Here is a 26,178-nt window from a genome sequence, read left to right as displayed (position 1 = left end):
AGCGCCTCTGCCCCCACACATATAGTCTCCCTGGTGGTTCAGTGGGACGGAAGGCGGACCTGTCTGGCCGCTTGCTAGAGCAGCCTGCGATCACCCCACCGTGCTTCTACATCCGCTAGTTGGCGTGTGCGGGAGCACGATTACCTTGTGTGTCGGTGTCCCGGTGCCCTGTCGTGGCTGTCAGTTCCCCAAGTGCCCCGGTGATGGGGCGGCAGCGCAGGTGTCTGAAAGACCCCCAGTGCTGCTGCTCTGTCACTGACACCAAAGTCAGTGTAAAAATAAGAAAAAAAAGTAACAAAAAAAAATTAAGGCTGCATAAGGCAGCCCCTCTCTAATGCGTGTTGGCTTCTGCCAGCACAACTAAAACTGATGTAAATGGGTGGAGTAGAGGAGCCTGGCTGACCTGGGAGCAGCCAAGAAGTTTAACCTTTCTGGTGCTGGAATGGTCGCTTATCCTCTCTCTACCCACTGTTAAGTCATGTGGCCCATGACGTCTCCCGAAGAATAAATATGCCTTTTTGCCGATGACACAAAGGTATGCAACAGGGTAGACACACCAGGAGGGGTAAAACCAATGATTAATGATGTAGGTACCTTAGTGGAATGGTCAAGAGCATGGCAACTACAGTTTAATGCCAAAAAATGCAAACTCATGCACTTGGGTCTCAAAAATCCAAAGACTAAATATAGTATAAATGGCACTATGATGGAAACTACTTAGGAGGAGTGGGATCTGTCACAAACCGCTGTGCGTAACCCCGTTTGCGGCCGCACCCTAACCATCACGCTGGCGATTCCACCTTCAGTGTCCTGCTGCTGTTATCTGGTTCATCCACCATCTCACAGTTCTCCTGCTTACTACAACCCTGCGGTTGAGAGTGCCCAGCTACCCCCAGCAGAGGTCACTGCTGGTCCTGGCTAGCTATCTCTTACTAGCTAGAAGGCTAGAACTAGATTGGCTCCCAGGCCAACCTGTTAAATTACTTTAGAGACTATATCCATCTCTAGTCCTGACCGTCGACAGTGTCATCTGCATCTGAGTTGTCTACTCATTGCTACAGCCCTCAGAGACTATTACCATCTCCAGTCCTGACTGTTGACAGTTCCGTCAACACCTGAGTCAACAGCTCACTACTACAATCTTCAGTGATTGTTATCAGTATCCTGACTGTCGACACCCTACATCGATAACCAGCTATTGTGTACACCAGAGACTTTTATCATTTCTGTCCTAGCTGTTGACATCTCCCAGGGCGTCGACACTTCTACTGGTTCCCAGGCCATCTCCAAGTATCTCCAGCTCCCAGGCTGTCAACACTTCTACCGACTCCCAGGTAGTCTCCAAGTATCTCTGGCTTCCAGGCCATTGACACTTCTATCGACTCCCAGGTCGTCTCCAAGTATCTCCGGCTTCCAGGCCGTTTACAACCTCTAGTGGCTTCAAGGCCATCAACTGTCATCACCGGCTACCTAAGTATCCATACTTACCTCCGCCAGCTCAGGTCATCTCAAGACTCCAGAACATCCACTCCTGCTCCCTCTGTACCAGTCAGCTTGTACCAGAGGACCAGGGCAGGGGACCGCAACCTGCTCGTTGGGCACAGCTAAGCCCAAAGCCCCTTGTGGGGTTCCCTTGTGAAAACCACCGGCAAGTTAGACTCCGCTCCCCTGTTCCTGGTCTCCGCCAACACTCTGGTCTGGCTGCTCCCTGGTAATCCTGTGTGTGACCACATCATACATACATCTCCATCCTTCCGTTTCCCAGTGCCCTCCACGGTCACAGCCGGGAACACAGCAAATCCCAGTGCTGACAGGGATCTAGGTGTCACTATTTTAGGTGACTTAAAGGCAGGTAGGGAATGTAACAAAGCAATGAAGAAGGCAAGACATATGCTTGGTTGCATAGGGAGAGGTATCAGCAGTAGAAAGAAAGAAGTAATAATGCCACTGTATAGGTCATTGGTGCAACCTCATCTGGAATACTGTGTTCAGTTCTGGAGGCCATATCTCCAGAAGGATATAAATACTTTAGAGACTGTACAAAGAAAAATGGTGCATGTCCTGCATCACAAAACTTACCCGGAAAGACTAAAATATCTTAATATGTATAGTTTAGAGCAGAGAAGGGAAAGGGGGGACATGATAAAAACTTTCAAATATATCCAGGGTTTTAACAAGGTCCAGGTGGGAGACATTGTTCACAGGAAGAGGAGCAACAGAACACGAGGACATGCACTGAAACTAGGGGGAGGAAGGTACAGGTGGGAGACATTAGTCACAGGAAGAGGAGCAACAGAACACAGGGACATGCACTAACACTAGAGGGAGGAAGGTACAGGTGGAAGACATTCTTCACAGGAAGAGGAGCAGCAGAACACGAGGACATGCACTGACACTAGGGGGAGGAAGGTACAGGTTGGAGACATTCTTCACAGGAAGAGGAGCAGCAGAACACGAGGACATGCACTGACACTAGGGGGAGGAAGGTACAGGAGGGAGACATTCTTTACAGGAAGAGGAGCAGCAGAACACGAGGACATGCAGTGACACTAGGGGGAGGAAGGTACAGGTGGGAGACATTCTTCACAGGAAGAGGAGCAGCAGAACACGAGAACATGCACTGACACTAGAGGGAGGAAGGTACAGGTGGGAGACATTCTTCACAGGAAGAGGAGCAGCAGAACACGAGAACATGCACTGACACTAGGGGGAGGAAGATTCAGGGGAAATGTGAGGAAGAATTACTTCACAGAAAGAGTAGTAGATAAGTGCAATAGCCTCCCATCAGAGGTGGTAGAGGCAAATACAGTAGTACAATGTAAACATGCTCGGGATAGGTATATTAATATCCTTACAAAGAAATAAGGATCAAATATGGGTTGAGGTAACATGTTTAAAAAAGGGGCAGACTAGATGGGCCAAGTGGTTCTTATCTGCCATCACATCCTACGTTTCTATATTTCTCCTCACATCATGTCACTACTCTGTCACATCCAACCCTGTCCTCAATAACTCATCACACATCTCCTGAGATACTCTGTGCTGCTGGGTATCTGGCTTCTTACATATTACTGTCAGTTTGTGGCTTCCTACTATTCCCCACATAATGTCACTGCCATGTCATATGCAGCCCTGTCCTCACAGGCACATCACATGAGTGGTCAGGTAACTGCTGCACAAAATAAGCACTCTCTTCCTGTGAAATACTCTGTGCTGCTGTGTACATTCATATGATTTGCAGGTTGTTTTGTCCCCATCCACTTCAAAGCTCAGGACATGTGAACTTACTGTAGGCGAAGATGCAAAACAAAAGGTTCACTGACCGCAGTTAAATATATCATTAATGAAAGTGCTAGATTTAAAATGATAACATGTACATGCGCCCTACAGAGAAGAGCGTCATCAGCCAGAAGGTTCCTCACCTTTTTCTCAAACTCCTCTCCCTGTTTGACCTCACGAGGGTATCCATCTATGAGGTATCCTTTAGAGGTATCAGCCTTGGCAATCATAGCATCTCTCAACATATCCAGGACGGTATCCTAGGGAAGGAGCGAGCATTTAGCGTTCACCTCAATGAACTGAATACACAGTAATAATAATAATATATAAAGTGACAGTGTTGGACTGGCACACTGGTGTACAGGGGTCCAGGTTCCATACTATGCACCTGAGTTATACATTATATGTTACCATATACTGCAGGGTACTAGGGTGTATATTTTCTACAGTGCATTGCTGTTATTAATCTGGTACATTGTCATGCATGCACTAGCAGTATTTACAGATTTATCTAGAGGCCCAAACCAACCCCCCCCCCCCCCCCAAGAGTTAGCCAAAAGTCTCCAGAGAACCTCCTTTTAGCTGAAATGCTGCCTCTGTGCACAACGCTCCCCACTATTCTGGACTGTACAAACAAAATTATCATCAGGAAACTTGGGAGGTATTTTCATCTCCTATATGTTTTATAACCCCTCCTCGCATTGAGCACATTTGTCTGCCCTCCCAGAATGGCTGGGAGGCTCCCAAAAATTGGGTTCCCCTCTGGGACCTTATAGAAGGGGGTGCATGTCACCCACATGTCTTAACCCCCCCTACCCCCACAGACCCCCTCTGCTGGTCAAATACTGCTATTTACATCTCTTTGGGGAGGAGGAGGGGCTAAAGATATGCAAATAATGTCATTATAGTCCCACCCCCTTCTGCGAAGAGCTGTGACATAATGTAACTGTAATGGGGGGCGGGGCTTGATGATCCCAAGCTCTGAAGAGAAGAAATAATAAGTAGGCAAGTATGATTGAGAAAAGCTTCTTGTATACAGAAGAAGCGCTGAGTGTGCTGAGTGCGCCGAGTCTGCTGAGTGTGCCGAGTCTGCTGAGTGCGCCGAGTGCGCCGAGTCTGCTGAGTGCGCCGAGTGTGCCGAGTGCGCCCAGTGCACTGAGTGGGCCGAGTGCGCCGAGTCTGCTTAGTGCGCCGAGTGTGCTGAGTGTGCCCAGTGCGCCGAGTCTGCTGAGTGCGCCCAGTGCGCTGAGTCTGCTGAGTGTGCCGGGTGCGCCCAGTGCGCTGAGTCTGCTGAGTGCGCTGAGTGGGCCGAGTCTGCTGAGTGCGCTGAGTGTGCCGAGTCTGCTGAGTGCGCCGAGTCTGCTGAGTGCGCCGAGTGTGCCGAGTCTGCTGAGTGCGCTGAGTGTGCTGAGTGTGCCGAGTGCGCCGAGTCTGCTGAGTGCGCCGAGTCTGCCGAGTGCGCCGAGTCTGCTGAGTGCGCCGAGTGTGCCGAGTGCGCTGAGTCTGCTGAGTGCGCTGAGTGGGCCGAGTGCGCCGAGTCTGCTTAGTGCGCCGAGTGTGCTGAGTGTGCCGAGTGCGCCCAGTGCGCCGAGTCTGCTGAGTGCGCCGAGTGTGCCCAGCGCACTCAGCAGACTCGGCACACTCAGCGCACTCGGCGCACTCAGCAGAATCAGCGCACTCAGCAGACTCGGCACACTCAGCAGACTCGGCCCACTCAGCGCACTTAGCAGACTCAGCGCACTGGGCGCACTCGGCACACTCAGCAGACTCTGAGTCTGCTGAGTGTGCCGAGTGTGCCCAGTGCGCTGAGTCTGCTGAGTGCGCTGAGTGGGCCGAGTCTGCTGAGTGCGCTGAGTTTGCCGAGTCTGCTGAGTGCGCTGATTCTGCTGAGTGCGCCGAGTGCGCTGAGTGTGCCGAGTCTGCTGAGTGCGCTGAGTGTGCCCAGTGCACCGAGTCTGCTGAGTGCGCCGAGTGTGCCGAGTCTGCTGAGTGCGCTGAGTGTGCCGAGTCTGCTGAGTGTGCCAAGTCTGCTGAGTGCGCCGAGTGCGCTGAGTGTGCCGAGTGCGCTGAGTGTGCCAAGTCTGCTGAGTGCGCCGAGTGCGCTGAGTGTGCCGAGTGTGCTAAGTGTGCTTTGTACAATTACCAGAGCAGCAGAGAGCGACATATTCAATGCGATTAGGCAATGGCTGCACAGAGGCCGTGTGCTGATGCTGAATCCACGAGTCAGAACATTCATGTAGCTTCTAGCAAGATCCTAATTTCTCTGTTATCTTATTATTATTCCTTCCAGGAGGCAGAGCATGAATGGAACAGTACAAACATATCCCAGGCTCCAGATCACTGGCAGATATGCAATGACCCATATACCTGGCTTTACACCCAGGCTCAGATTGGATATGGCATTAGGTTGACCCTATTAAGGTCGACATGCTTTGTGTCAACCACTGAAGGTCAACATGGCTTAGGTTGACAGGGTTGGAAGGTCGACACAAGCATTAGGTTGACAATGGCAATGTCGACATGAGTTTTTTTTGAGCTGACAGGCAGTATTTCCTGCCCTACCATCCACTTACGGTGCAGAGGGAGAACACAATGGTGTGCCAAGCACAGCGAGGCACCGTGCCCACAGCATGGGGAGTGCAGCGGTACACTTAGATGGTGTCCATGACTTGCCACCATTGTCGACCTAATGCTTGTGTCGACCTTCCAACCCTGTCGACCTTAGCCATGTCAACCTATTTCATGTGTCGTCTTGACCCATATACCTAGCTCCATATCACATTTACACCTCTACTTAGTACATTTCTGGAATCTAATGTGCATCGGTTAACTATCATTGAGGAAGGAAAGATAAAATATATCCAAGGCCTTATATAGACTAGTACAACAGCGCCACCTAGAGGAATTGACATGAACATACACTATTGTAACTGAAAATCAGAAGTTATTACATGGGGGCAATCACTTTGCAAAGAAAAAAAAACCTTAAGGGCAACTGTAAAAATAATTCCTTTCAGTAGAGAGAACAGTCAGTTACAGTATCAGCAATTTTGACGTACTTACCAAAGGCACTAACTCCCCTCTCTCCATGATGGCTGACAGAGTCTTTCCTCGCTCGGATCCAGAGGACACCTCTGCCCTCAGTAGGTCCCCGGTAGACAGATGAGTGTAGCCATATTTTTCTACAATCCTCTCACATTGGGTCCCCTTGCCTGAGCCAGGTCCACCTGATCGGGTTAGAAATGGCAATTAATCATTGCATGTCAACTGAAGCTCGTCCAGCAGCGGAGAGTGCTAGAGCTATACAGATTTACCCCTTTCACACCACATCTATAACCTGGGTTATTATTGGGTTGACCCGGGTTCGAGGTGTGGTGTTAAAGCACCATACTGGATTCGACCAACTGACAATTAAACCCAGGTTAATAGAAGGGTTAACCTCTTAACCCCTTCCCGCCGCAGCCTGTTTTTGCCTTCCTGACAGAGCCCTTTTTTTCAAATCTGACAGGTATCACTTAAGTGGGGATAACTTTTTTTTGCTTTTACTTATCCCAGTGATTTTGAGATTGTTTTCTCGTGACACATTGTACTTCAAGTTAGTGGTAAATTTTGGTCGATACAGTCTGTGTTTTTTTGTGAAAAATACCAAAATGTCGTAAAAAAATTGAAAATTTTGCAATTTGCAAAATGTTAAATTTTCTGCTTGTGAGACAAATAATCATACCACTCAAAATAGTTAATAACTAACATAGACCATATGTCTACTTTATGTTTCCATCATTATTTCAACCTCCTTTTAATTTTTTTGGACACTAGGAGGCTTAAAATATGAATAGCAAATTCTCAAATTTTCAAGAAAATTTCAAACACTGATTTTTTTAGGGACCAGTTCAGTTCTGATGTGACTTTGAGGGACTTGTATGTGAGACACCCCCATAAATGATGCCATTTCAAAAACTGCACCCCTCACAGTATTCAAAACAGCATTTTGGAAGTTTGTTAACCCTTTAGGTGTTTCACAGGAATTAAAACAAAGTGTAGGTGAAATTTCAAAATTTCATTTTTTTTTGCAGATTTTCAATTTTAATACATTTTTCTAAGGAACACAGTAGATTTTACTAGAGAAATGTGACTAAAAATTGATTCCCCCAATTCTTTTGTTTTCATAAATATCCTATATGTGGCCCTAGTGTGCACGTTGACCAAACCACAGGCTTCATAATAGAAGGAGCACCTACTTGATTTTGGAGCCTCCTTTTTATGAGATTATTTTTTAGGCACCATGTAGGTTTCTAGGCACCATAAGATGCTAAAAGTTAGGAACCCCCCCACAAGTGACACCATTTTGCAAACTACACCCCTCAGGGAATTCATCTAGGGGTATAGTGTACATTTCAAACCCCCAGGGGTTCCACCAATTGTGGTACAACTGGGCTGTGAAAATGAAAAATTACATTTTTTTACACAAAAATGCAGTTCTGGCTCAAAATTTTTCATTTTCACAAGGAATGAAGGAGACAAAGCACACCAAAATCTGTGCCCCAATTTCTCCCGAGTACGGCAATGCCTCATATGTGACCAAAAAATACCATTTGGGTGCATGGCAGGACTCAGAAGGGAAGGAGTGATATTTGGATTTTGCAGCACACATTCTGGTGGAATGAATGGTGGGTGCTATGTTGCATTAGCAAGACCCCCGAAGCACCAATACAGTGGAACCCCCCCACAAGTGACCCCATTTTGCAAACTACACCCCTCAGGGAATTCATCTAGGGGTATAGTGTACATTTCAAACCCCCAGGGGTTTCACCAATTGTGGTACAACTGGGCTGTGAAAATGAAAAATTACATTTTTTTACACAAAAATGCAGTTCTGGCTCAAAAATTTTCATTTTCACAAGGAATGAAGGAGACAAAGCACCCCAAAATCTGTGCCCCAATTTCTCCCGAGTACGGCAATGCCTCACATGTGACCAAAAAATACCATTTGGGTGCATGGCAGGACTCAGAAGGGAAGGAGTGATATTTGGATTTTGCAGCACAGATTCTGGTGGAATGAATGGTGGGTGCTATGTTGCATTAGCAAGACCCCCGAAGCACCAATACAGTGGAACCCCCCCACAAGTGACCCCATTTTGCAAACTACACCCCTCAGGGAATTCATCTAGGGGTATAGTGTACATTTCAAACCCCCAGGGGTTTCACCAATTGTGGTACAACTGGGCTGTGAAAATGAAAAATTACATTTTTTACACAAAAATGCAGTTCTGGCTCAAAATTTTTCATTTTCACAAGGAATGAAGGAGACAAAGCCCCCCAAAATCTGTGCCCCAATTTCTCCCGAGTACGGCAATGCCTCACATGTGACCAAAAAATACCATTTGGGTGCATGGCAGGACTCAGAAGGGAAGGAGTGATATTTGGATTTTGCAGCACAGATTCTGGTGGAATGAATGGTGGGTGCTATGTTGCATTAGCAAGACCCCCGAAGCACCAATACAGTGGAACCCCCCCACAAGTGACCCCATTTTGCAAACTACACCCCTCAGGGAATTCATCTAGGGGTATAGTGTACATTTCAAACCCCCAGGGGTTTCACCAATTGTGGTACAACTGGGCTGTGAAAATGAAAAATTACATTTTTTACACAAAAATGCAGTTCTGGCTCCAAATTTTTCATTTTCACAAGGAATGAAGGAGACAAAGCACCCCAAAATCTGTGCCCCAATTTCTCCCGAGTACGGCAATGCCTCATATGTGACCAAAAAATACCATTTGGGTGCATGGCAGGACTCAGAAGGGAAGGAGTGATATTTGGATTTTGCAGCACACATTCTGGTGGAATGAATGGTGGGTGCTATGTTGCATTAGCAAGACCCCCGAAGCACCAATACAGTGGAACCCCCCACAAGTGACCCCATTTTGCAAACTACACCCCTCAGGGAATTCATCTAGGGGTATAGTGTACATTTCAAACCCCCAGGGGTTTCACCAATTGTGGTACAACTGGGCTGTGAAAATGAAAAATTACATTTTTTTACACAAAAATGCAGTTCTGGCTCAAAATTTTATCATTTTCACAAGGAATGAAGGAGACAAAGCACCCCAAAATCTGTGCCCCAATTTCTCCCGAGTACGGCAATGCCTCACATGTGACCAAAAAATACCATTTGGGTGCATGGCAGGACTCAGAAGGGAAGGAGTGATATTTGGATTTTGCAGCACAGATTCTGGTGGAATGAATGGTGGGTGCTATGTTGCATTAGCAAGACCCCCGAAGCACCAATACAGTGGAACCCCCCCACAAGTGACCCCATTTTGCAAACTACACCCCTCAGGGAATTCATCTAGGGGTATAGTGTACATTTCAAACCCCCAGGGGTTTCACCAATTGTGGTACAACTGGGCTGTGAAAATGAAAAATTACATTTTTTACACAAAAATGCAGTTCTGGCTCCAAATTTTTCATTTTCACAAGGAATGAAGGAGACAAAGCACCCCAAAATCTGTGCCCCAATTTCTCCCGAGTACGGCAATGCCTCATATGTGACCAAAAAATACCATTTGGGTGCATGGCAGGACTCAGAAGGGAAGGAGTGATTTTTGGATTTTGCAGCACAGATTCTGGTGGAATGAATGGTGGGTGCTATGTCGCATTAGCAAGACCCCCGAAGCACCAATACAGTGGAACCCCCCACAAGTGACCCCATTTTGCAAACTACACCCCTCATGGAATTCATCTAGTGGTATAGTGTACATTTCAAACCCCCAGGGGTTTCACCAATTGTGGTACAACTGGGCTGTGAAAATGAAAAATTAAATTTTTTTACACAAAAATGCAGTTCTGGCTAAAAAATTTTCATTTTAACAAGGAATGAAGGAGACAAAGCACCCCAAAATCTGTGCCCCAATTTCTCCCGAGTACGGCAATGCCTCATATGTGACCAAAAATGGCAGGACTCAGAAGGGAAGGAGTGATATTTGGATTTTGCAGCACACATTCTGGTGGAATGAATGGTGGGTGCTATGTTGCATTAACAAGACCCCCAAAGCACCAATACAGTGGAACCCCCCCACAAGTGACCCCATTTTGCAAACTACACCCCTCAGGGAATTCATCTAGGGGTATAGTGTACATTTCTAACCCCCAGGGGTTTCACCAATTGTGGTACAACTGGGCTGTGAAAATGAAAAATTACATTTTTTTTACACAAAAATGCAGTTCTGGCTCAAAATGTTTCATTTTCACAAGGAATGAAGTAGACAGAGCACCCCAAAATCTGTGCCGCAATTTCTCCCGAGTACGGCAATGCCTCATATGTGACCAAAAAATACCATTTGGGTGCATGGCAGGACTCAGAAGGGAAGGAGTGATATTTGGATTTTGCAGCATAGATTCTGGTGGAATGAATGGTGGGTGCTATGTCGCATTAGCAAGACCCCCGAAGCACGGTGAAATGATGAACCTAATAATCCATAGATGTGTGGTATATTTTAAAGCACTCCTTCATACATAGGCCGGGTTTGTCGGGGCAAGTTTCACAGTGGAAAATAGTTTGCTTTCGTATTCCCTTTTTATAGCAAACTTTGCACCTTTTTTGTGTCCTGCCCTTTTTTCCAGTGGAGGGGATTTCGTTTGGAAAATGCTGCCCTGATACAATACGGGGGCCAGTACTAGAAGTACTGGGGCCAGTACTAGAAGTACTGGGGCCCTCTGCCTGCTGGTTCCCAAATATTAGGCCCTTTATGACTTCCTCTTGAAAGTGCATAAATGTCCCCGTCTGGCTGGTAGAACGGAATAGTACGTAAGCGTTATACAGTGCCATCTGGATGATATACACGGCCAGCTTCTTGTACCATATTTTTGTTTTCCGCAGGGCACTGTATGGCTTCAGTACCTGATCTGAAAGATCCACTCCGCCCATGTACTTATTGTAATCTAGGATACAAATAGGTTTTGAGGTGTGGGTACTGGTACCTCGTACAGGGACGGAGGTGGTACTGTCTCCGTGAATTGTTGTCAGTATAAGGACATCCCTCTTGTCCTTATATTTGACCAACAACATATTTTCGGTGCATATTCCCCTGCTTTCACCCCTTTCTCAGTAATTGGGCAACGTGCGTTTTTGGGAGGCCTCTTTGGTTCTTGCACACAGTACCGCAAGCTGCTGTACCTCTTGAACCAAGGGCCTTAAACAGGGGGATGCTGGTGTAAAAGTTATCCACATAGAGGTGATAACCTTTATCCAGGAAGGGGTGCACTAAATCCCAGACAATCTTTCCACTAACACCTACGAGGGAGGGGGGGCATTCTGGCGGTTCAATTCTTGTGTCCTTCCCTTCATATACCCTAAACCTGTGGGTGTACCCTGAGGTACTTTCGCACAGCTTATACATTTTTATGCCATACATTTTTATTGCCCTCTTATTGGGAAGGTACTGGCGGAATTTAACCCTTCCTTTAAAATGTATAAGTGACTCGTCCACACAAATGAATTTTTGGGGGATGTACATCTCAGCAAATTTGGCGCTGAAATGACCGGCCTGACTTTGAATAGCCGGTCAAAGGTGGGATCATCTCTGGGTGGGCACTGTGCATTATCGTTGTAATGCAAAAATTTAAGGATCGTCTCAAAACGAGTCCGGGTCATGGCCATACGATGAAGTGGGGTGCTGTACAGAACATCTGTACTCCAATATTGCCTAATTTCTGGCTTTTTTACTATGCCCATATGTAACACCAGACCCCAAAACGTCATCATCTCTACTGCATCTACAGGGGTCCACCTAGCAAATGATGACGTGGGGTTTTGGGCAATAAACTGCTGGGCATATAAATTACTTTGGTCCACTATTAAATTTATAAAATCATCAGAGAAAAAGACTTTGAAAAAGTCAATTTCTTTGAGGCCTGTACTATCAAATTGGATTCCTGGGTTGGCCAAAAACTCAGGAACCTGGGGCTCAAAATTGTCTGGTGGTGGGGTCCATACGAGATCAATCATTGGGGGGGGGGGTCTCAGCTGCTCTACGGGGGCGTCTTTGAGGGGGTCCCTCATCACTAGAGGAGGAAGAGGAGCTTAAGACAAATGCCAATTCATCGCTTACTTCACTGGCTGTGTCAGTGTCAGAGGCAAGAAGGGCATATGCCTCCTTCGCTGAAAAAGTCTTTGCGATGATTGGGACATTTTTATTATTTTTAAGTGTAGTGTTTCAACACGTGTATAGTGTAGGGGGGGGGGGGTACAAACTTTATTTCAACACGGGGGGTATGTAGTGTGTATGTAGTGCTTTAACACGTGTAAGTTTAAAAGAAAAAAAAAAAGCTCCTGCGCCAAAAATTGAGCACAGATGCGCCAAAAAAACCACAGCACTCTCCAAAAAAAAACAATTAAAAAAAACTGCTGAAAAAAAATTATATCAACCCTGTGCCAAAAATGCTGTTTAGTGATGTACGTCACTGATCAGCGCTCAGCGGCCACAGGACACCCACAAAAGCAACGTGGGTGTAAAAACAATTAAAAAAAAAAAACCCACAGCACTCTCCAAAAAAAAAACAATAAAAAAAAAACTGCTGAAAAAAAATTATATCAACCCTGTGCCAAAAATGCTGTTCAGTGATGTACGTCACTGATCAGCGCTCAGCGGCCACAGGACACCCACAAAAGCAACGTGGGTGTAAAAACAAAACCCCACAGCACTCTCCAAAAAAAAAAAAACTGCTGATCAGTGATGCAACACTGTGATGCAACACAGTGATGCAACACTGATTAGCAGTGAGGGGCAGCAGGCACACAACTGTGGGTGCAACCTGACAGGGTATATATATAAAAAAAAAAAAAAACCTGCACCCCAAAAAAAGGTGCTGATCACTTAGTTTATAGTGATCAGCACAAAAGGGGGGCAGCAGGGGGGAGCAGATACAAAATTATAGCACAAAATAATATCACACAATTTAAATCTCTGCCTCAATGACGCTGCTGCAGCAGCAGCAGCAGCAACACAAGGAAGTCACAAGGAAGTCACACCAGGAGCTGGCAGCATGGATGCCACCAACGATCAGGTCAGTATAGGGCACAGATGGGCACGGAGACCGCTCTGCACGCTGTTCCTGACCGGAATGGCGGCTGCAGGGCTGTCTCTGTTACCTCATTTGAGGTGAAATGGCTGTGATTGGTCCGTCGGTCCGACGGACCAATCACAGCCTTTTGGGGGCAGGTGGGGTGAGGTGGGGTGACACCAGTGTCACCCTTACACCCGGTGGTGATTGGTGCTGTACTTTACAGCACCAATCACCACCGATCCCTGTGTCACCGGCGAACTTTATTCGCCGGTACACAGAAAACGCTGTAATTGGCTGTTCACATTGAACAGCCAATCACAGCGATCGCCGAACGGGGGGGGTATCGCTGCCCCCCCTGGGCAATGAGGGAAGATGTCTGCTGTCAGGGACAGCAGACATCGTCCCTCTGTCACCGCGTCTGTAGACGCGGTGGCACTTTGAAGTCATGACGTACATGTACGTCATGTGTCGGGAAGTACATCCCGGCCATGACGTACATGTACGTCAAATGTCGGGAAGGGGTTAAGGGGTATGTCCGGAGCCTGCAGAGTTCTTTCAGGCTTGTCCGGAGCCTGCAGAGTTTTAAACAGAGCCCATGTGTGGGAAAGGTGTCCCAGGGAGGGTAATCTGCAGGTCTCCTGGACAGAAAGAGCAGGGTGTCACCTTTCAAAATGGCTGCTGCAGCAGCGGGAAGCCAGAGCCCAGTCCTCACGTCGCCCAAAGCACCTCTGGTAGCCTCTGTGTCTTTGGTCGATCCTCTGGGTCAGGTGCCAGGATTCTGGAGGTGTATCAGCGGCAGGCGGGTCTGTAGTCCCCAGCCAGCACTTCCACAGGCCCGTCTACAGCAGCAGGGGTGGTCGGTGGTGGCGAGTGTCTGTCTGGGGATCGATGTTAGAAGCTTGTTTCAGCTTAGGAGAGCAGGAGCTAGCTCCGTATGCGTCTGCTCCCTTTAGCGGACAGGCCACGCCCCCACATCCCATTGGCGGTGCTGCATGCGTGAGGCTTAGCCACTTCCCTTCTCCTTGCGCACTTCCGGGTTTTCGCGCCTAGGCGCACTCTCCGCACCGGTTGTCAGACGGACCTGCGTTGGTTGGCCAGCCCTGCATGTCAGTCAAAGTGCCTTGGCATGTCACTAATGACATGCGTGTCATAGGTTCGCCATCACGGCCCCAGTGTATGGGCACCTTTAACAGTTCAGTGGCAAAATCTAGTAATATGGTAGGTCCTATAATTGCACCCATAATGACTGGCAACTGCCGCGGAACATTTCATTATCTGTGCGGATTAATTTTGTGTGACTGAGTCTCTGGACCTGTATACATATAAATTCCTTTGTGCTTCATATACAGACTCAGTCACACACTGATATACAAGTATCTTATATCAAATTAATCAGCACGTATATTCAGCAAAAACAAATGCCTGGCACTAGCAAAGTTGCATCTCCTGTTGCGTGGAGTATTGATGATTGAGGACACATCAGTATACCGGGATCCAGATGAGAGGTTGACAGTTTTAGAGTTTACACCATAAGGTAGACACGCACTTTGTGGAGGATACCAAAAAAATAGTCTTAGGCGCTAGAGCAGTGATTTGCAACCTTTTTACCTTGCGGCACACTAAATAAGATTTTATATTTGCCAAGGCACACCATGAGATCCCCACAGGGCAAAAAATATTGGCCCCCACAGGAAAGAAATGGCTGTAAACTGGTTTGGGCATCTCTAGATCTGGGGGCACACTAGTGTGCCACGGCACAGTGGTTGAAAAACGCTGCGCTAGAGGCTAAAGGGGTGTAGCTTGCCACCCTGCAGCCACCACGTAAGAGGATTGCCAACCTCTAGAAAACCACAAGATAAAAACGACAGTGTCCGTCCTGCCTCCCCAAGGCTCTTACCGCACGGCAGGACGGACACTGTCTACCACACAGTTTAGACAGAAGTCCTTGCTCCCAACTGTGCGGTTATATGCATATTAAAGCAAAGTGCCTTATTGCTAAATCTAAGTGTGCACACTAGCCGTTCATTCAAATCCATATGGTCTTTCTTTGGACATATTCAGCCCCAAATAAGAACTTGATTGGGACCCACTTGGTCAATATTTCTTCCCTGAGGAAAAGGAATAGCACATACGTATGTGTTCACATTCCAGTGTTATTAACCCTGTCACATCTACTAATGTGATTTTAGAAATTGTATGTGTTTGTGCTGCTTGTTTGTTTTAATAAATTGTTATTCATCTTGTTTACCTTTGAGCGCCCCACGTATTTCGTTTTTATCTTGTGGCCCGCATGAGGATAACCTCATGGGATAGTCATGGCTGTGTCGAGGGCATGTAGCCAGAATTTCATCTTATCTCGAGGTGTGTGAATGATAAAGGGATGTCTGTTTCAGCATGGGATATGTGCAGGGCCGGCAACTAGAGGGCGGTAATGACCTGCAGGAGGAGCAGCAGCAGGAATGGTCCCCACAGCGGCGAGGAGAGAAGGAGGAAGAAAGTGCACCTGACCTGCCAACTTGCCAAGTTATTCAGTCAGGTGAGTGAACACCCCCCCCCCCGACTGGTCAGCGGACCACCAAACCTCCCCCCCCCCTCCCCGGATAGTCATTGGGACATACCCCCCCCCCCCCGGCTGTGGCCCCCTCCCGCATCAGCCCCCCACCCCCACCCCCGCGAGTCAGCAGTAATCTTTGGTGGGTGGCGGCTGCAGCCCCCCTACAGGCTAGTCAGCGGCAATGTTCGACGGGTGGCGGCAATCTTATTAGATGGGGCACAGAAAAATTGTTATAGAATTTTACTAATAACTAAAAGCATTTCCTGCAAATTTCTGTGAAATTATATATATATATATATATTTAGTGGATGCGGCCTGGCACTCCCTCAGTCAGTGTCTACTATAAGCTGTCTACTTTACCCTGCGGCTATTGATCCCACCCGAATAGGATCTTTACAGATCTGGACGACGTATCAATGTGGGGGTTCACTATAAACACAGGTGACCTCATGCCCCACTACAATATGTCCAGCATTTTTAGGACTTCAATTTCTGCCATTATTGGTTTTTCCTTTGCCAATCTCCAAGTGAATTATGGTGGGGAGAGCAGGGGCGGTATCCTGTAGGTATGCCTAGGGCACCTGGATGCTTTGCACCGGCCCTGGATATGTGTAATTGCTGATAATAATAATGATTGAAAAACAGTACGCGGTATGACTACATGCATAAAGCCAAGCATATAGGGATGGAAGTCTGGCTGCAGGGGCCGTCCGGACTGCGACAACTGAGAATCAGGAACTGAACCCACGTGCACAGCGAGGCTTGCTGTCTGGATGTGCATGTCCCTACACTGACAACTACTGCAGTGGTTAGAGCAGGGAGGGGGAACCTATGGCCCTCCAGTGGTTGTTGAACTACACATCCCAGCATGCCCTGCTACAGTTTTGATATCTGGCCATGCTAAAACGGTTGCAGGGCATGCTGGGATGCGTAGTTCAACAGCTGGAGGGCCAAAGGGTCACCATCCCTGGTTTAGAGGTTACACAGTGTCATGCACAGCCTGTGATGTAGGATGCTGTTATGTGTAATTACATGTTATGATAGTCTGGGCATCCCTGACCTAAAGTCTCTGCTGCCTTCTTCATCCATATTATGTGATCTTTTGTTAAATAAGCATTAAGTATTATTATGCATTTACAAACATTAAGATCGCTTGGTACTTATGTATTATCTGGACTCCCATGTTAAATGCACCCCATTTTTTCATACCCCTACTATCCAACTACGCATGGAGTTGATTTTATATAGTGTGGCGAGCGCAGCGAGCCCCGCGAGGGGACGCGGTCTCATAAGAAAAACGGGAGTCCAGATATTACATAAGTACCGATCGCTTATTAGAGAGATATTTGTTACACAGTTAAAGGCAAAGTAATACATGAGTTTAAGAGATGATTGAATGATATTGATGAATACTAATACTCACCGACAACGAATACGATCTTACTGTTCTTTAATTTCTCTGTGGAGAAGAAAGATGAAGTTAATGAAGTAGTAGCAATCGGTCACCTTGAGACTTATTTTCCTGTGAGGTCATAAATATGGAAGCTAGGGGTGAAATGTAAGAGGATGAGAGATTCAGAAAGTGAGAGATTTGGTAAGAAATCTCCCGGGTTTTTTTAAAAGCGGCAATCATTTACACTTAAAAATCAAACTGGTTTTGCAGTGTAAATGATTGCCGCTTTAAAAAAACCCAGGAGATTTCTTACCAAATCTCTCACTTTCTGAATCTCTCATCATATTACATTTCACCCCAGGTCTTCATTCAGAGGTGTCCGGTATTGCCTCTATATAGCCGTAAATAGATGCCTCCTGTCTGCTTCCGTGATCCGCTGCAGTGTCTGACGCACCACCAGATCACTCTGCTTGATCATCGGTCACCTGAGTTAGCATCAGGTCATCTGAGTAGACTTGCAGCCAGCCAGAGTCAGTAGGTGCAGGCACTACCTCTGTTTAGAGCAGAGAAGGAGGACCTACGGCCCTCCAGCTGTTGTTGAACTACACATCCCAGCATGCCCTGCAACAGTTTAAGCATTGCCAAATAGAAAACTGTAGCAGGCATGTTGGGGTGTGTAGTTCAACAGCTGGAGGGTCAAAGGTTCCCCATTTAGAGGAACGGATCTGCACATGCCCCCACCATCGTACTTGTAAACTAACCATCAGGCCCATAGTATATTACCATATACTGTATACTGTAGCATAGTGGTTCCCAACCTTTTTTGTCTCCCGTACCCCTTGATTAGGCCTTTCATTTATGAGTACCCCCTCGTGAAATGTTTAGTGGGCGTGGCCTAAAATGGGTGTGGCCTCATTTGAAGGTTGTGGCTTAACAGGGGCAAGTCCTACTGGCAATGACGAGAAAAGAAAAAGTGCAACCACTTGACCACAATATAAGCTCAGCCCATTCTGCGGACAGCATATAAAATAACAGAACACTGTCAAATCTCTATTACTGAAGCAACAGACATTCCAACGGATCACGTTAGCCATGTGCCAGATACACATATGCCCCCAAAAGTGCCAGATACACATATGCTCCAATGGTGCCAGGTATGCCCCCACAGTGTCAGAAACGGGAATGCCACCACGGTGCCAGGTATGACCCCATGGTACTGGGTATGCGCCAACAATGCCAGCAAAAAGTATGCCCCCATAGTGCCAGCAAAAAGTATGCCCCACAGTGCCAGCAATGCCCCACAGTGCCAGCAACAAGTATGCCCCACAGTGCCAGCAATGCCCCACAGTGCCAGTAACAAGTATGCCCCACAGTGCCAGCAATAAATATGCCCCCACAGTGCCAGCAATATGGTATGCCCACACAGTGCCAGCAATGCCCCCATAGTATTTCCCAGCAGCAGCACACTCACCATTGATGCTGCTGCCGGGGAGAGGACAGTCCAGTGTCCCCCTGCCATGTAGCTGCCGCCGCTGCTTCTCTCAGGGAAGGAGAGTACAGCACACTGCGTATCTCTTCTTCCCTTCACTGTGACTGAGCTGCCCGCCAATCAAAGTTCGCGGGCGGCTCCTAATTGGCTGCCCTCCTGCAAGCTCTGATTGGCAGACGGGCGGCCAGTCACAGGGAAGCACACTGAGGGGTAGGAGAGATGCGCAATGCACTCTCCTCCCCTCAGTCTCAGAAGCCGCATACCTCAACCTTCAGCAACCTGTCTGACTGCCGCGGCCGCCATTACAGGCCGGGCCGCCGCGTACCCCCGAGCGGGTGGACGAGTACCCCCAGGGGTACGCGTACCACAGGTTGGGAACCACTGCTGTAGCACATGGCAAAACTACAGGTGCCCTTATCTGTTTTAATTATGATAGGTCCCTGCATAATAGAATGGGCCACTATAATAGGTAAGCTCTGAATAAATGCCCATTACATACTATATAACAAACCGTAATGAACCCACAGCCATGACCTCTGTTTTGGGCGGCCACGGCGAACCCTAATCTGCCTCGGTTGACCTCTCACAAAGATGTCTGGCACCTGCGGGGCTACATCTTCACCTCTAATAGCCTCTAATATACTAAAGTGTACTAATTGCACCAGTGACCTAGTCGCAGAACCACCAGTGACTGAGTCGCATAAATAGAAAAGTAACACCACGCAATAACACACCACACAATAACACAAATCACACAAGACTGCACTGAGCAATGCTGTTTAGGGGTAAGCAACCCCAAGGGTACCTGAGTAAAAGAAGGTACAATAAGGCAGGAAATTATGCCAAAACCAATTAAACAGAAAGAAAAGAGAAATGCTGACCATACCAAAACAATATGAAAAAACAAGGTTAAGAAATAAACCAGTTTCCAGAAAGGAGGACTTACAGCAGTGTAGCAAGACGTGCGCTGTTGGGAGATCACATCAGTAACCAGGAACCGACAAGCTGAAGCCAGGAGCATGAGGCGGATAGCTCCAACTGATGCTATCACTATCATCGGCAGGGGTGTACAGGGTCAATTCCCTTAAAAAGGCCGGAATGGCCAATCCCAACGGGGCAAACCTGCCCAGCCCTTCAGCCTTAATTATCCTCAAATGCGTTGCCCGGCAACCACTAAGTATGGGAAGTGACGGCCGCCGCCCAGCGTCCCTGGTTGACAAGCAACAGGCCCAGGAGATGCCAGCGCAGGGAGAGAGAGACGCCGGGAGCCGCTGCAGCCCCGGGAACTGCCGCGCACACCCCTGCGTGCAACAGACTCTGCCCCCAAAATACATTGATTAAGAGGTCAGGGAGGTGGGGACAGCGGTAAATATAAATTTCATTATTGCATCAGCATCCTCAACACTGTAAGTGCCGCAGCTGGGCGGGGGAAGGAGCGGGCAAGCAGGGCGGGGGAGCCAGCTGCACACAGCTCCGGTGCCCTTTGATCTCCCGGCGCCCAGAGCTTGTGCTCTGCCGGCTCCACCCTCCCTACGCCCCTGCACTCATTGACCGACAGTCAAAATAGTGACACAGTAAATATACCAACATTCATTATGCTAACATTTTCAATTGAACGACAGTCAAATACTTACTTTTAACATGCCGACATGACGCCAAGCTACAGGCGTCAGTATCTAGAAGCTCTGACAGTTACATCAAATGTATTATCCAAATACACAATTGCAACACACAAACACCCTATCTCACTGTAACTATTACAATCCCACCACAATCACTTTAACGCTTTGAGTGCCAACATTGCTGTGAGCGATCCTCAAAATATCTACTAAAAATGCCAGCGTTGCTCACCGTGTTTGTTCTTTTATTATAAAAATTGCAAAAACAAGCCAAGTCAATTCATTTTAGTTTAGTCAAATATTGCACCCCAAAAAAAGAACAGTTGCTGTGAGCAGTGCTGGCATTTTTTAACAGATATTTTGCTCAGCAACATTGCCACTCAAAGGGTTAATAAAAAAACATTTACTTGCCAAATTTCACACCTATGTTGACAAATTCCCTCTGCACTCAAAGGGTTAAAGAACCAAAGAAACAAACAACCCCCCCCCCCCCCCCCCCAATCTACAACTCATGTGACGCAGATGGGAAAGTAGCAATGCAGGAAGAGCTGCCCGGGCAGACTATCAGTTACCTATTCCGGGTGGGTGTGGAGACGTTTTGGTCGTCCGGCAGCGTGAGCAGTGGGCCCCCATTGTCTGGCTGAGATATCTGTATAGTTGTACAGTGTTATAGCTTCTGGTCTCTGGTCACCCTACTGCACAGGTCTCACACACGCTAGTAATCCGGTTCGCTCATGGCAGATTCTCAGTCATTCTGAGTGCTTAGTTTTTTTAGTCTCATACGATCTGGGAGAAAGTTGAATTGTTAGACAACTGCTGCTTTAGCAACCACTTTCCTCCTCCCTAGGGCCGGTCCATGTGGTCAGTGGCCGACAGCCTGTTGTCTAGGAGACATCTGCCAACACTTATTGCATGCAGCCATATGAACAGTTACCGAGACCAACAGTAAACAGTGATAAGAAGCGGCTGTGACACTGTCACCAGCCACTGAGTCAGCTATTACTGAGCCTAATATGACTCTGCACACACACTGTCACCGGCCACTGAGTCAGCTATTACTGAGCCTAATATGACGCTGCACACACACTGTCACCGGCCACTGAGTCAGCTATTACTGAGCCTAATATGACTCTGCACACACACTGTCACCGGCCACTGAGTCAGCTATTACTGAGCCTAATATGACGCTGCACACACACTGTCACCGGCCACTGAGTCAGCTATTACTGAGCCTAATATGACGCTGCACACACACTGTCACCGGCCACTGAGTCAGCTATTACTGAGCCTAATATGACGCTGCACACACACTGTCACCGGCCACTGAGTCAGCTATTACTGAGCCTAATATGACGCTGCACACACACTGTCACCGGCCACTGAGTCAGCTATTACTGAGCCTAATATGACGCTGCACACACACTGTCACCGGCCACTGAGTCAGCTATTACTGAGCCTAATATGACGCTGCACACACACTGTCACCGGCCACTGAGTCAGCTATTACTGAGCCTAATATGACGCTGCACACACACTGTCACCGGCCACTGAGTCAGCTATTACTGAGCCTAATATGACGCTGCACACACACTGTCACCGGCCACTGAGTCAGCTATTACTGAGCCTAATATGACGCTGCACACACACTGTCACCGGCCACTGAGTCAGCTATTACTGAGCCTAATATGACGCTGCACACACACTGTCACCGGCCACTGAGTCAGCTATTACTGAGCCTAATATGACGCTGCACACACACTGTCACCGGCCACTGAGTCAGCTATTACTGAGCCTAATATGACGCTGCACACACACTGTCACCAGCCACTGAGTCAGCTATTACTGAGCCTAATATGACGCTGCACACACACTGTCACCAGCCACTGAGTCAGCTATTACTGAGCCTAATATGATGCTGCACACACAATTATTAAGCTACACTCTCCACACACATCTATGCTCTCTCACTGATGACATCACTGTACGACGGGATGCAGTCAATTTCCCGACGCTGGAATCCCAACCGCCTAAATCCCGAAACTTTCTCTCTCTGTGGGTGTCCACGACACCCACAGAGGGAGAATAAATTAGCGTACGGACGGTGTAATGGTTAGCATTACTGTCTCACAGTGCTGAGGTCATGGGTTCTATCCCCACAATGTGTTATATATACGGGGCAGTAAGGATGGTGTAATGGTTACATTACCGCCTCACAGCACTGAGGTCATGGGTTCTATCACCACCATGTGTTATATATATACGGGGCAGCACGGATGGTGTAATGGTTACATTACTGCCTCACAGCACTGAGGTCATGGGTTCTATCCCCACCATGTGTTATATATACGGGGCAGTACGGACAGTGTAATGGCTACATTACTGCCTCACAGCACTGAGGTCATGGGTTCTATCCCCACCATGTGTTATATATACGGGGCAGTACGGATGGTGTAATGGTTATAGCATTACTGCCTCACAGGTCATGGGTTCTATCCCAACCATGTGTTATATATACAGAGCAGAACGGATGGTGTAATGGTTAGCATTACTGCCTCACAGCACTGAGGTCATGGGTTCTATCCCCACCATGTGTTATATATACAGGGCAGTACGGACGGTGTAATGGTTAGCATTACTGCCTCACAGCACTGAGGTCATGGGTTCGATCCCCACCATGTGTTATATATACGGGGCAGTACGGATGGTGTAATGGTTAGCATTACTGCCTCACAGCGCTGAGGTCATGGGTTCTATCCCCACCATGTGCTATATATACGGGGCAGTACGGACGGTGTAATGGTTAGCATTACTGCCTCACAGTGCTGAGGTCATGGGTTCTATCCCCACCATGTGTTATAACTGTGCGGCGTTTGTATATTCTCCCCGTGCTTGCATGGGTTTCCTCCCACATTCCAAAAATATACTGTTAGGCTAATTGGCTCCCAACAAAATTAACCCTAGAATGTCTGTGTGTGCGTGTACATGTGGTAGGGAATATAGATTGTAAGCTCCACTGGGGCAGGGACTGATGTGAATGGTCAAAAATGATCTCTGTAAAGCGCTGTGGAATATTTATGTGCTATATAATAACTAGTAATAATAGTGTCTGTACAGCGCTGCGGAATATGTGTGCGCTATATAATAACTGGTAATAATATTCTCTGTACAGCGCTGTGGAATATGTGTGCGCTATGTAATAACTGGTAATATTATTCTCTGTACAGTGCTGTGGAATATGTGTGCGCTATATAATAACTGGTAATATTATTCTCTGTACAGTGCTGTGGAATATGTGTGCGCTATATAATAACTGATAATAATATTCTCTGTACAGCGCTGCGGAATATGTGTGCGCTATATAATAACTGGTAATATTATTCTCTGTACAGTGCTGTGGAATATGTGTGCGCTATATAATAACTGATAATAATATTCTCTGTACAGCGCTGCGGAATATGTGTGCGCTATATAATAACTGGTAATAATAGTCTCTGTACAGCGCTGTGGAATATGTGTGCGTTATATAATAACTGGTAATAATAGTCTCTGTACAGCGCTGCGGAATATGTGTGCGCTATATAATAACTGGTAATAATATCTCTGTACAGCGCTGCGGAATATGTGTGCGCTATATAATAACTGGTAATAATATCTCTGTACAGGGCTGCGGAATATGTGTGCGCTATATAATAACTGGTAATAATATCTCTGTACAGGGCTGCGGAATATGTGTGCACTATATAAGAAACTGGTAATAAATAAATAAATATCGTATTCTTAGTAAATTTCCAGCACCATGTCTGAGCTCAGCACTGCCACCTGTGGCAGCTGAGCTGTACTAACTCAGAGAGTATAGAATTGGAGGCAGAGCTGCTGAGTGCTGTATAACAGGGGCAGGGCTGCTGCAGAATTGTCTGGAAGCAGCAGCACCACAGGTCCCAGCATAGGATTTGACACAGCTGTATGCTGCTCACAGGAGTGTACCCAGTACCAGAAGCAGCATAGTATCACAGAAAGGTGAGTAGCATGACCACACATTCTCACTCACAGACACACAGACTTTGGCACACATTCTCACTCACAGACACACAGACTTTGGCTAGGCAGTGCACATGTTTTTATTTATTAGATCTGTGTTTGCTGGGCTGTGTAGTACCAGATTCATGAAGTAAAGATCATGGGCCAGATGCACTAAGCTTCAAATATGATAAATTGGAGAGTGATAAACCACTAGCCAATCAGCTCCTGCCTGCCATTTTTCAGACACAGTCTGTGACATGTCAGGCAGGAGCTGATTGGCTGGTGGTTTATCACTCTCCATTTTATCACTTTTAAAGCTTAGTGCATTTGGCCCCCACTGAGCTGGGCTCCATCTGTCTGTCTCCCACTTGCTTTACTTCCTGCATACCCTCCAACATCTGAAGAGCAGAATTCGGTACACATCCAGAAAGGGGGCGTGGTCATGGGTAAAGTGAGCGTGGCCATCGATAAATGGCCACCTCCTTTCCAAATGTGTGCTGGTGTGTATATATATATATATATATATATATATATATATATATATATATATATATATATATGGAGACAGAGTAGAACGTGGCACTCAGGTCTTTAATAAAATAAATCAACGTTTAGCCAATGTATATATGTATACACACACAGTCACAGCATATACATATATATATATATATATATGCCCACTCACTGTGTGCCGTGCCGCTGAACTGCACTCCCCTCTCGCTGCATGGTGCGTCCCGCCGTGTCCTGCTAGGCCCACAGGTACTCCAAAAGCCCCCATGCCCCATGGCGCATACTCAACAGCGCATGCGGGCGGACAAGGAGGAGGGCGGGTGGACAAGGAGGAGGAGGGCGGGCGGACAAGAAGAAGGTGGAGGGCGGGCGGACAAGAAGGAGGATGGCGGGCGGCTCCGTGTCGGACAAGAAGAAGGAAGGCGGGCAGATAAGAAGGAGGAGGGCGGGCGGACAAGAAGGAGGAGGGCGGGCGGACGTACAAGAAGAAGGAGGAGGGCGGGCGGGTCCGTGTCGGACAAGAAGGAGGAGGGCGGGCGGACAAGAAGGAAGAGGGCAGGCGGACAAGAAGAAGGTGGAGGGTGGGCGGACAAGAAGGAGGAGGGCGGGCGGCTCTGTGTCGGACAAGAAGGAGGAGGGCGGGCAGATAAGAAGGAGGAGGGCGGGCGGACAAGAAGAAGAAGGAGGGCGGGTGGGCCGTGTCGGACAAGAAGGAGGAGGGCGGGCGGACAAGAAGGAGGAGGGCGGGCGGGCGGCTCCGTGTCGGACAAGAAGGAGGAGGGCGGGCAGATAAGAAGGAGGAGGGCGGGCGGAATACGGTACATCGGTACACTTAGCTTTTTGCTGGTACAGACCGTTAAAAAACAGTACTGTACCGGCAAAATAGGTACAGTTGGAGGGTATGCTTCCTGCTGTATCACACCTCTATTACACCAGTGACCACTAACAGCCGTGTGCTACATCCAATGTCTGGTATCACACGGTCCCTCATGTCTGGCTTACACGTGTGTGTGTGTGTGTGGTGTTGAACACATTGAGGCCTGACGCTGTGGAGATAATCATTTAGTGGCTTTATCGGACAAGTAGGTCCAGTGGCGTATGGGATCTTATTGGTGTTCAGCAGGCTAAATAGAAAAATAAGTAAAAATAACCGTTACCTGTGGTCCGACCCATCTCCCTGCCTCTCTCCTGCTTAAGCTTCTCCTATGCGTGTGACGTCATCACGTCACACGCTGGAGAGAGGAGAGTAGC

General features: G+C 47.6%; 1 protein-coding gene across 4 annotated transcripts in view; it reads right to left on the bottom strand.

The window, feature by feature from the left end:
* Positions 1 to 26,178, bottom strand: part of AK1 (adenylate kinase 1) — a 101,126-nt gene that overhangs the window by 32,157 nt on the left and 42,791 nt on the right. For 3 of the 4 annotated variants that reach the window (XM_083160829.1, XM_083160828.1, XM_083160830.1), the window contains exons 3-5: positions 17,320 to 17,355; positions 6,343 to 6,506; positions 3,423 to 3,539 (exon numbers count right to left, since the gene is read on the bottom strand). In XM_083160829.1, coding sequence (XP_083016955.1) covers positions 3,423 to 3,539; positions 6,343 to 6,506; positions 17,320 to 17,355 — 317 coding nt within the window. Of the gene's footprint in view, positions 1 to 3,422; positions 3,540 to 6,342; positions 6,507 to 17,319; positions 17,356 to 20,969; positions 21,286 to 26,178 lie in introns of those variants that run through there. The other variant, XM_083160827.1, reaches the window with a different exon arrangement.

Source organism: Crinia signifera, chromosome 9 (assembly GCF_055691185.1).
Source record: "Crinia signifera chromosome 9, ASM5569118v1, whole genome shotgun sequence".
NCBI classification, from domain to species: Eukaryota; Metazoa; Chordata; class Amphibia; order Anura; family Myobatrachidae; genus Crinia; species Crinia signifera.
The sequence above is the reverse complement of the archived record's forward strand: the minus strand, read 5'-3'. Positions and strand labels throughout refer to the sequence as shown.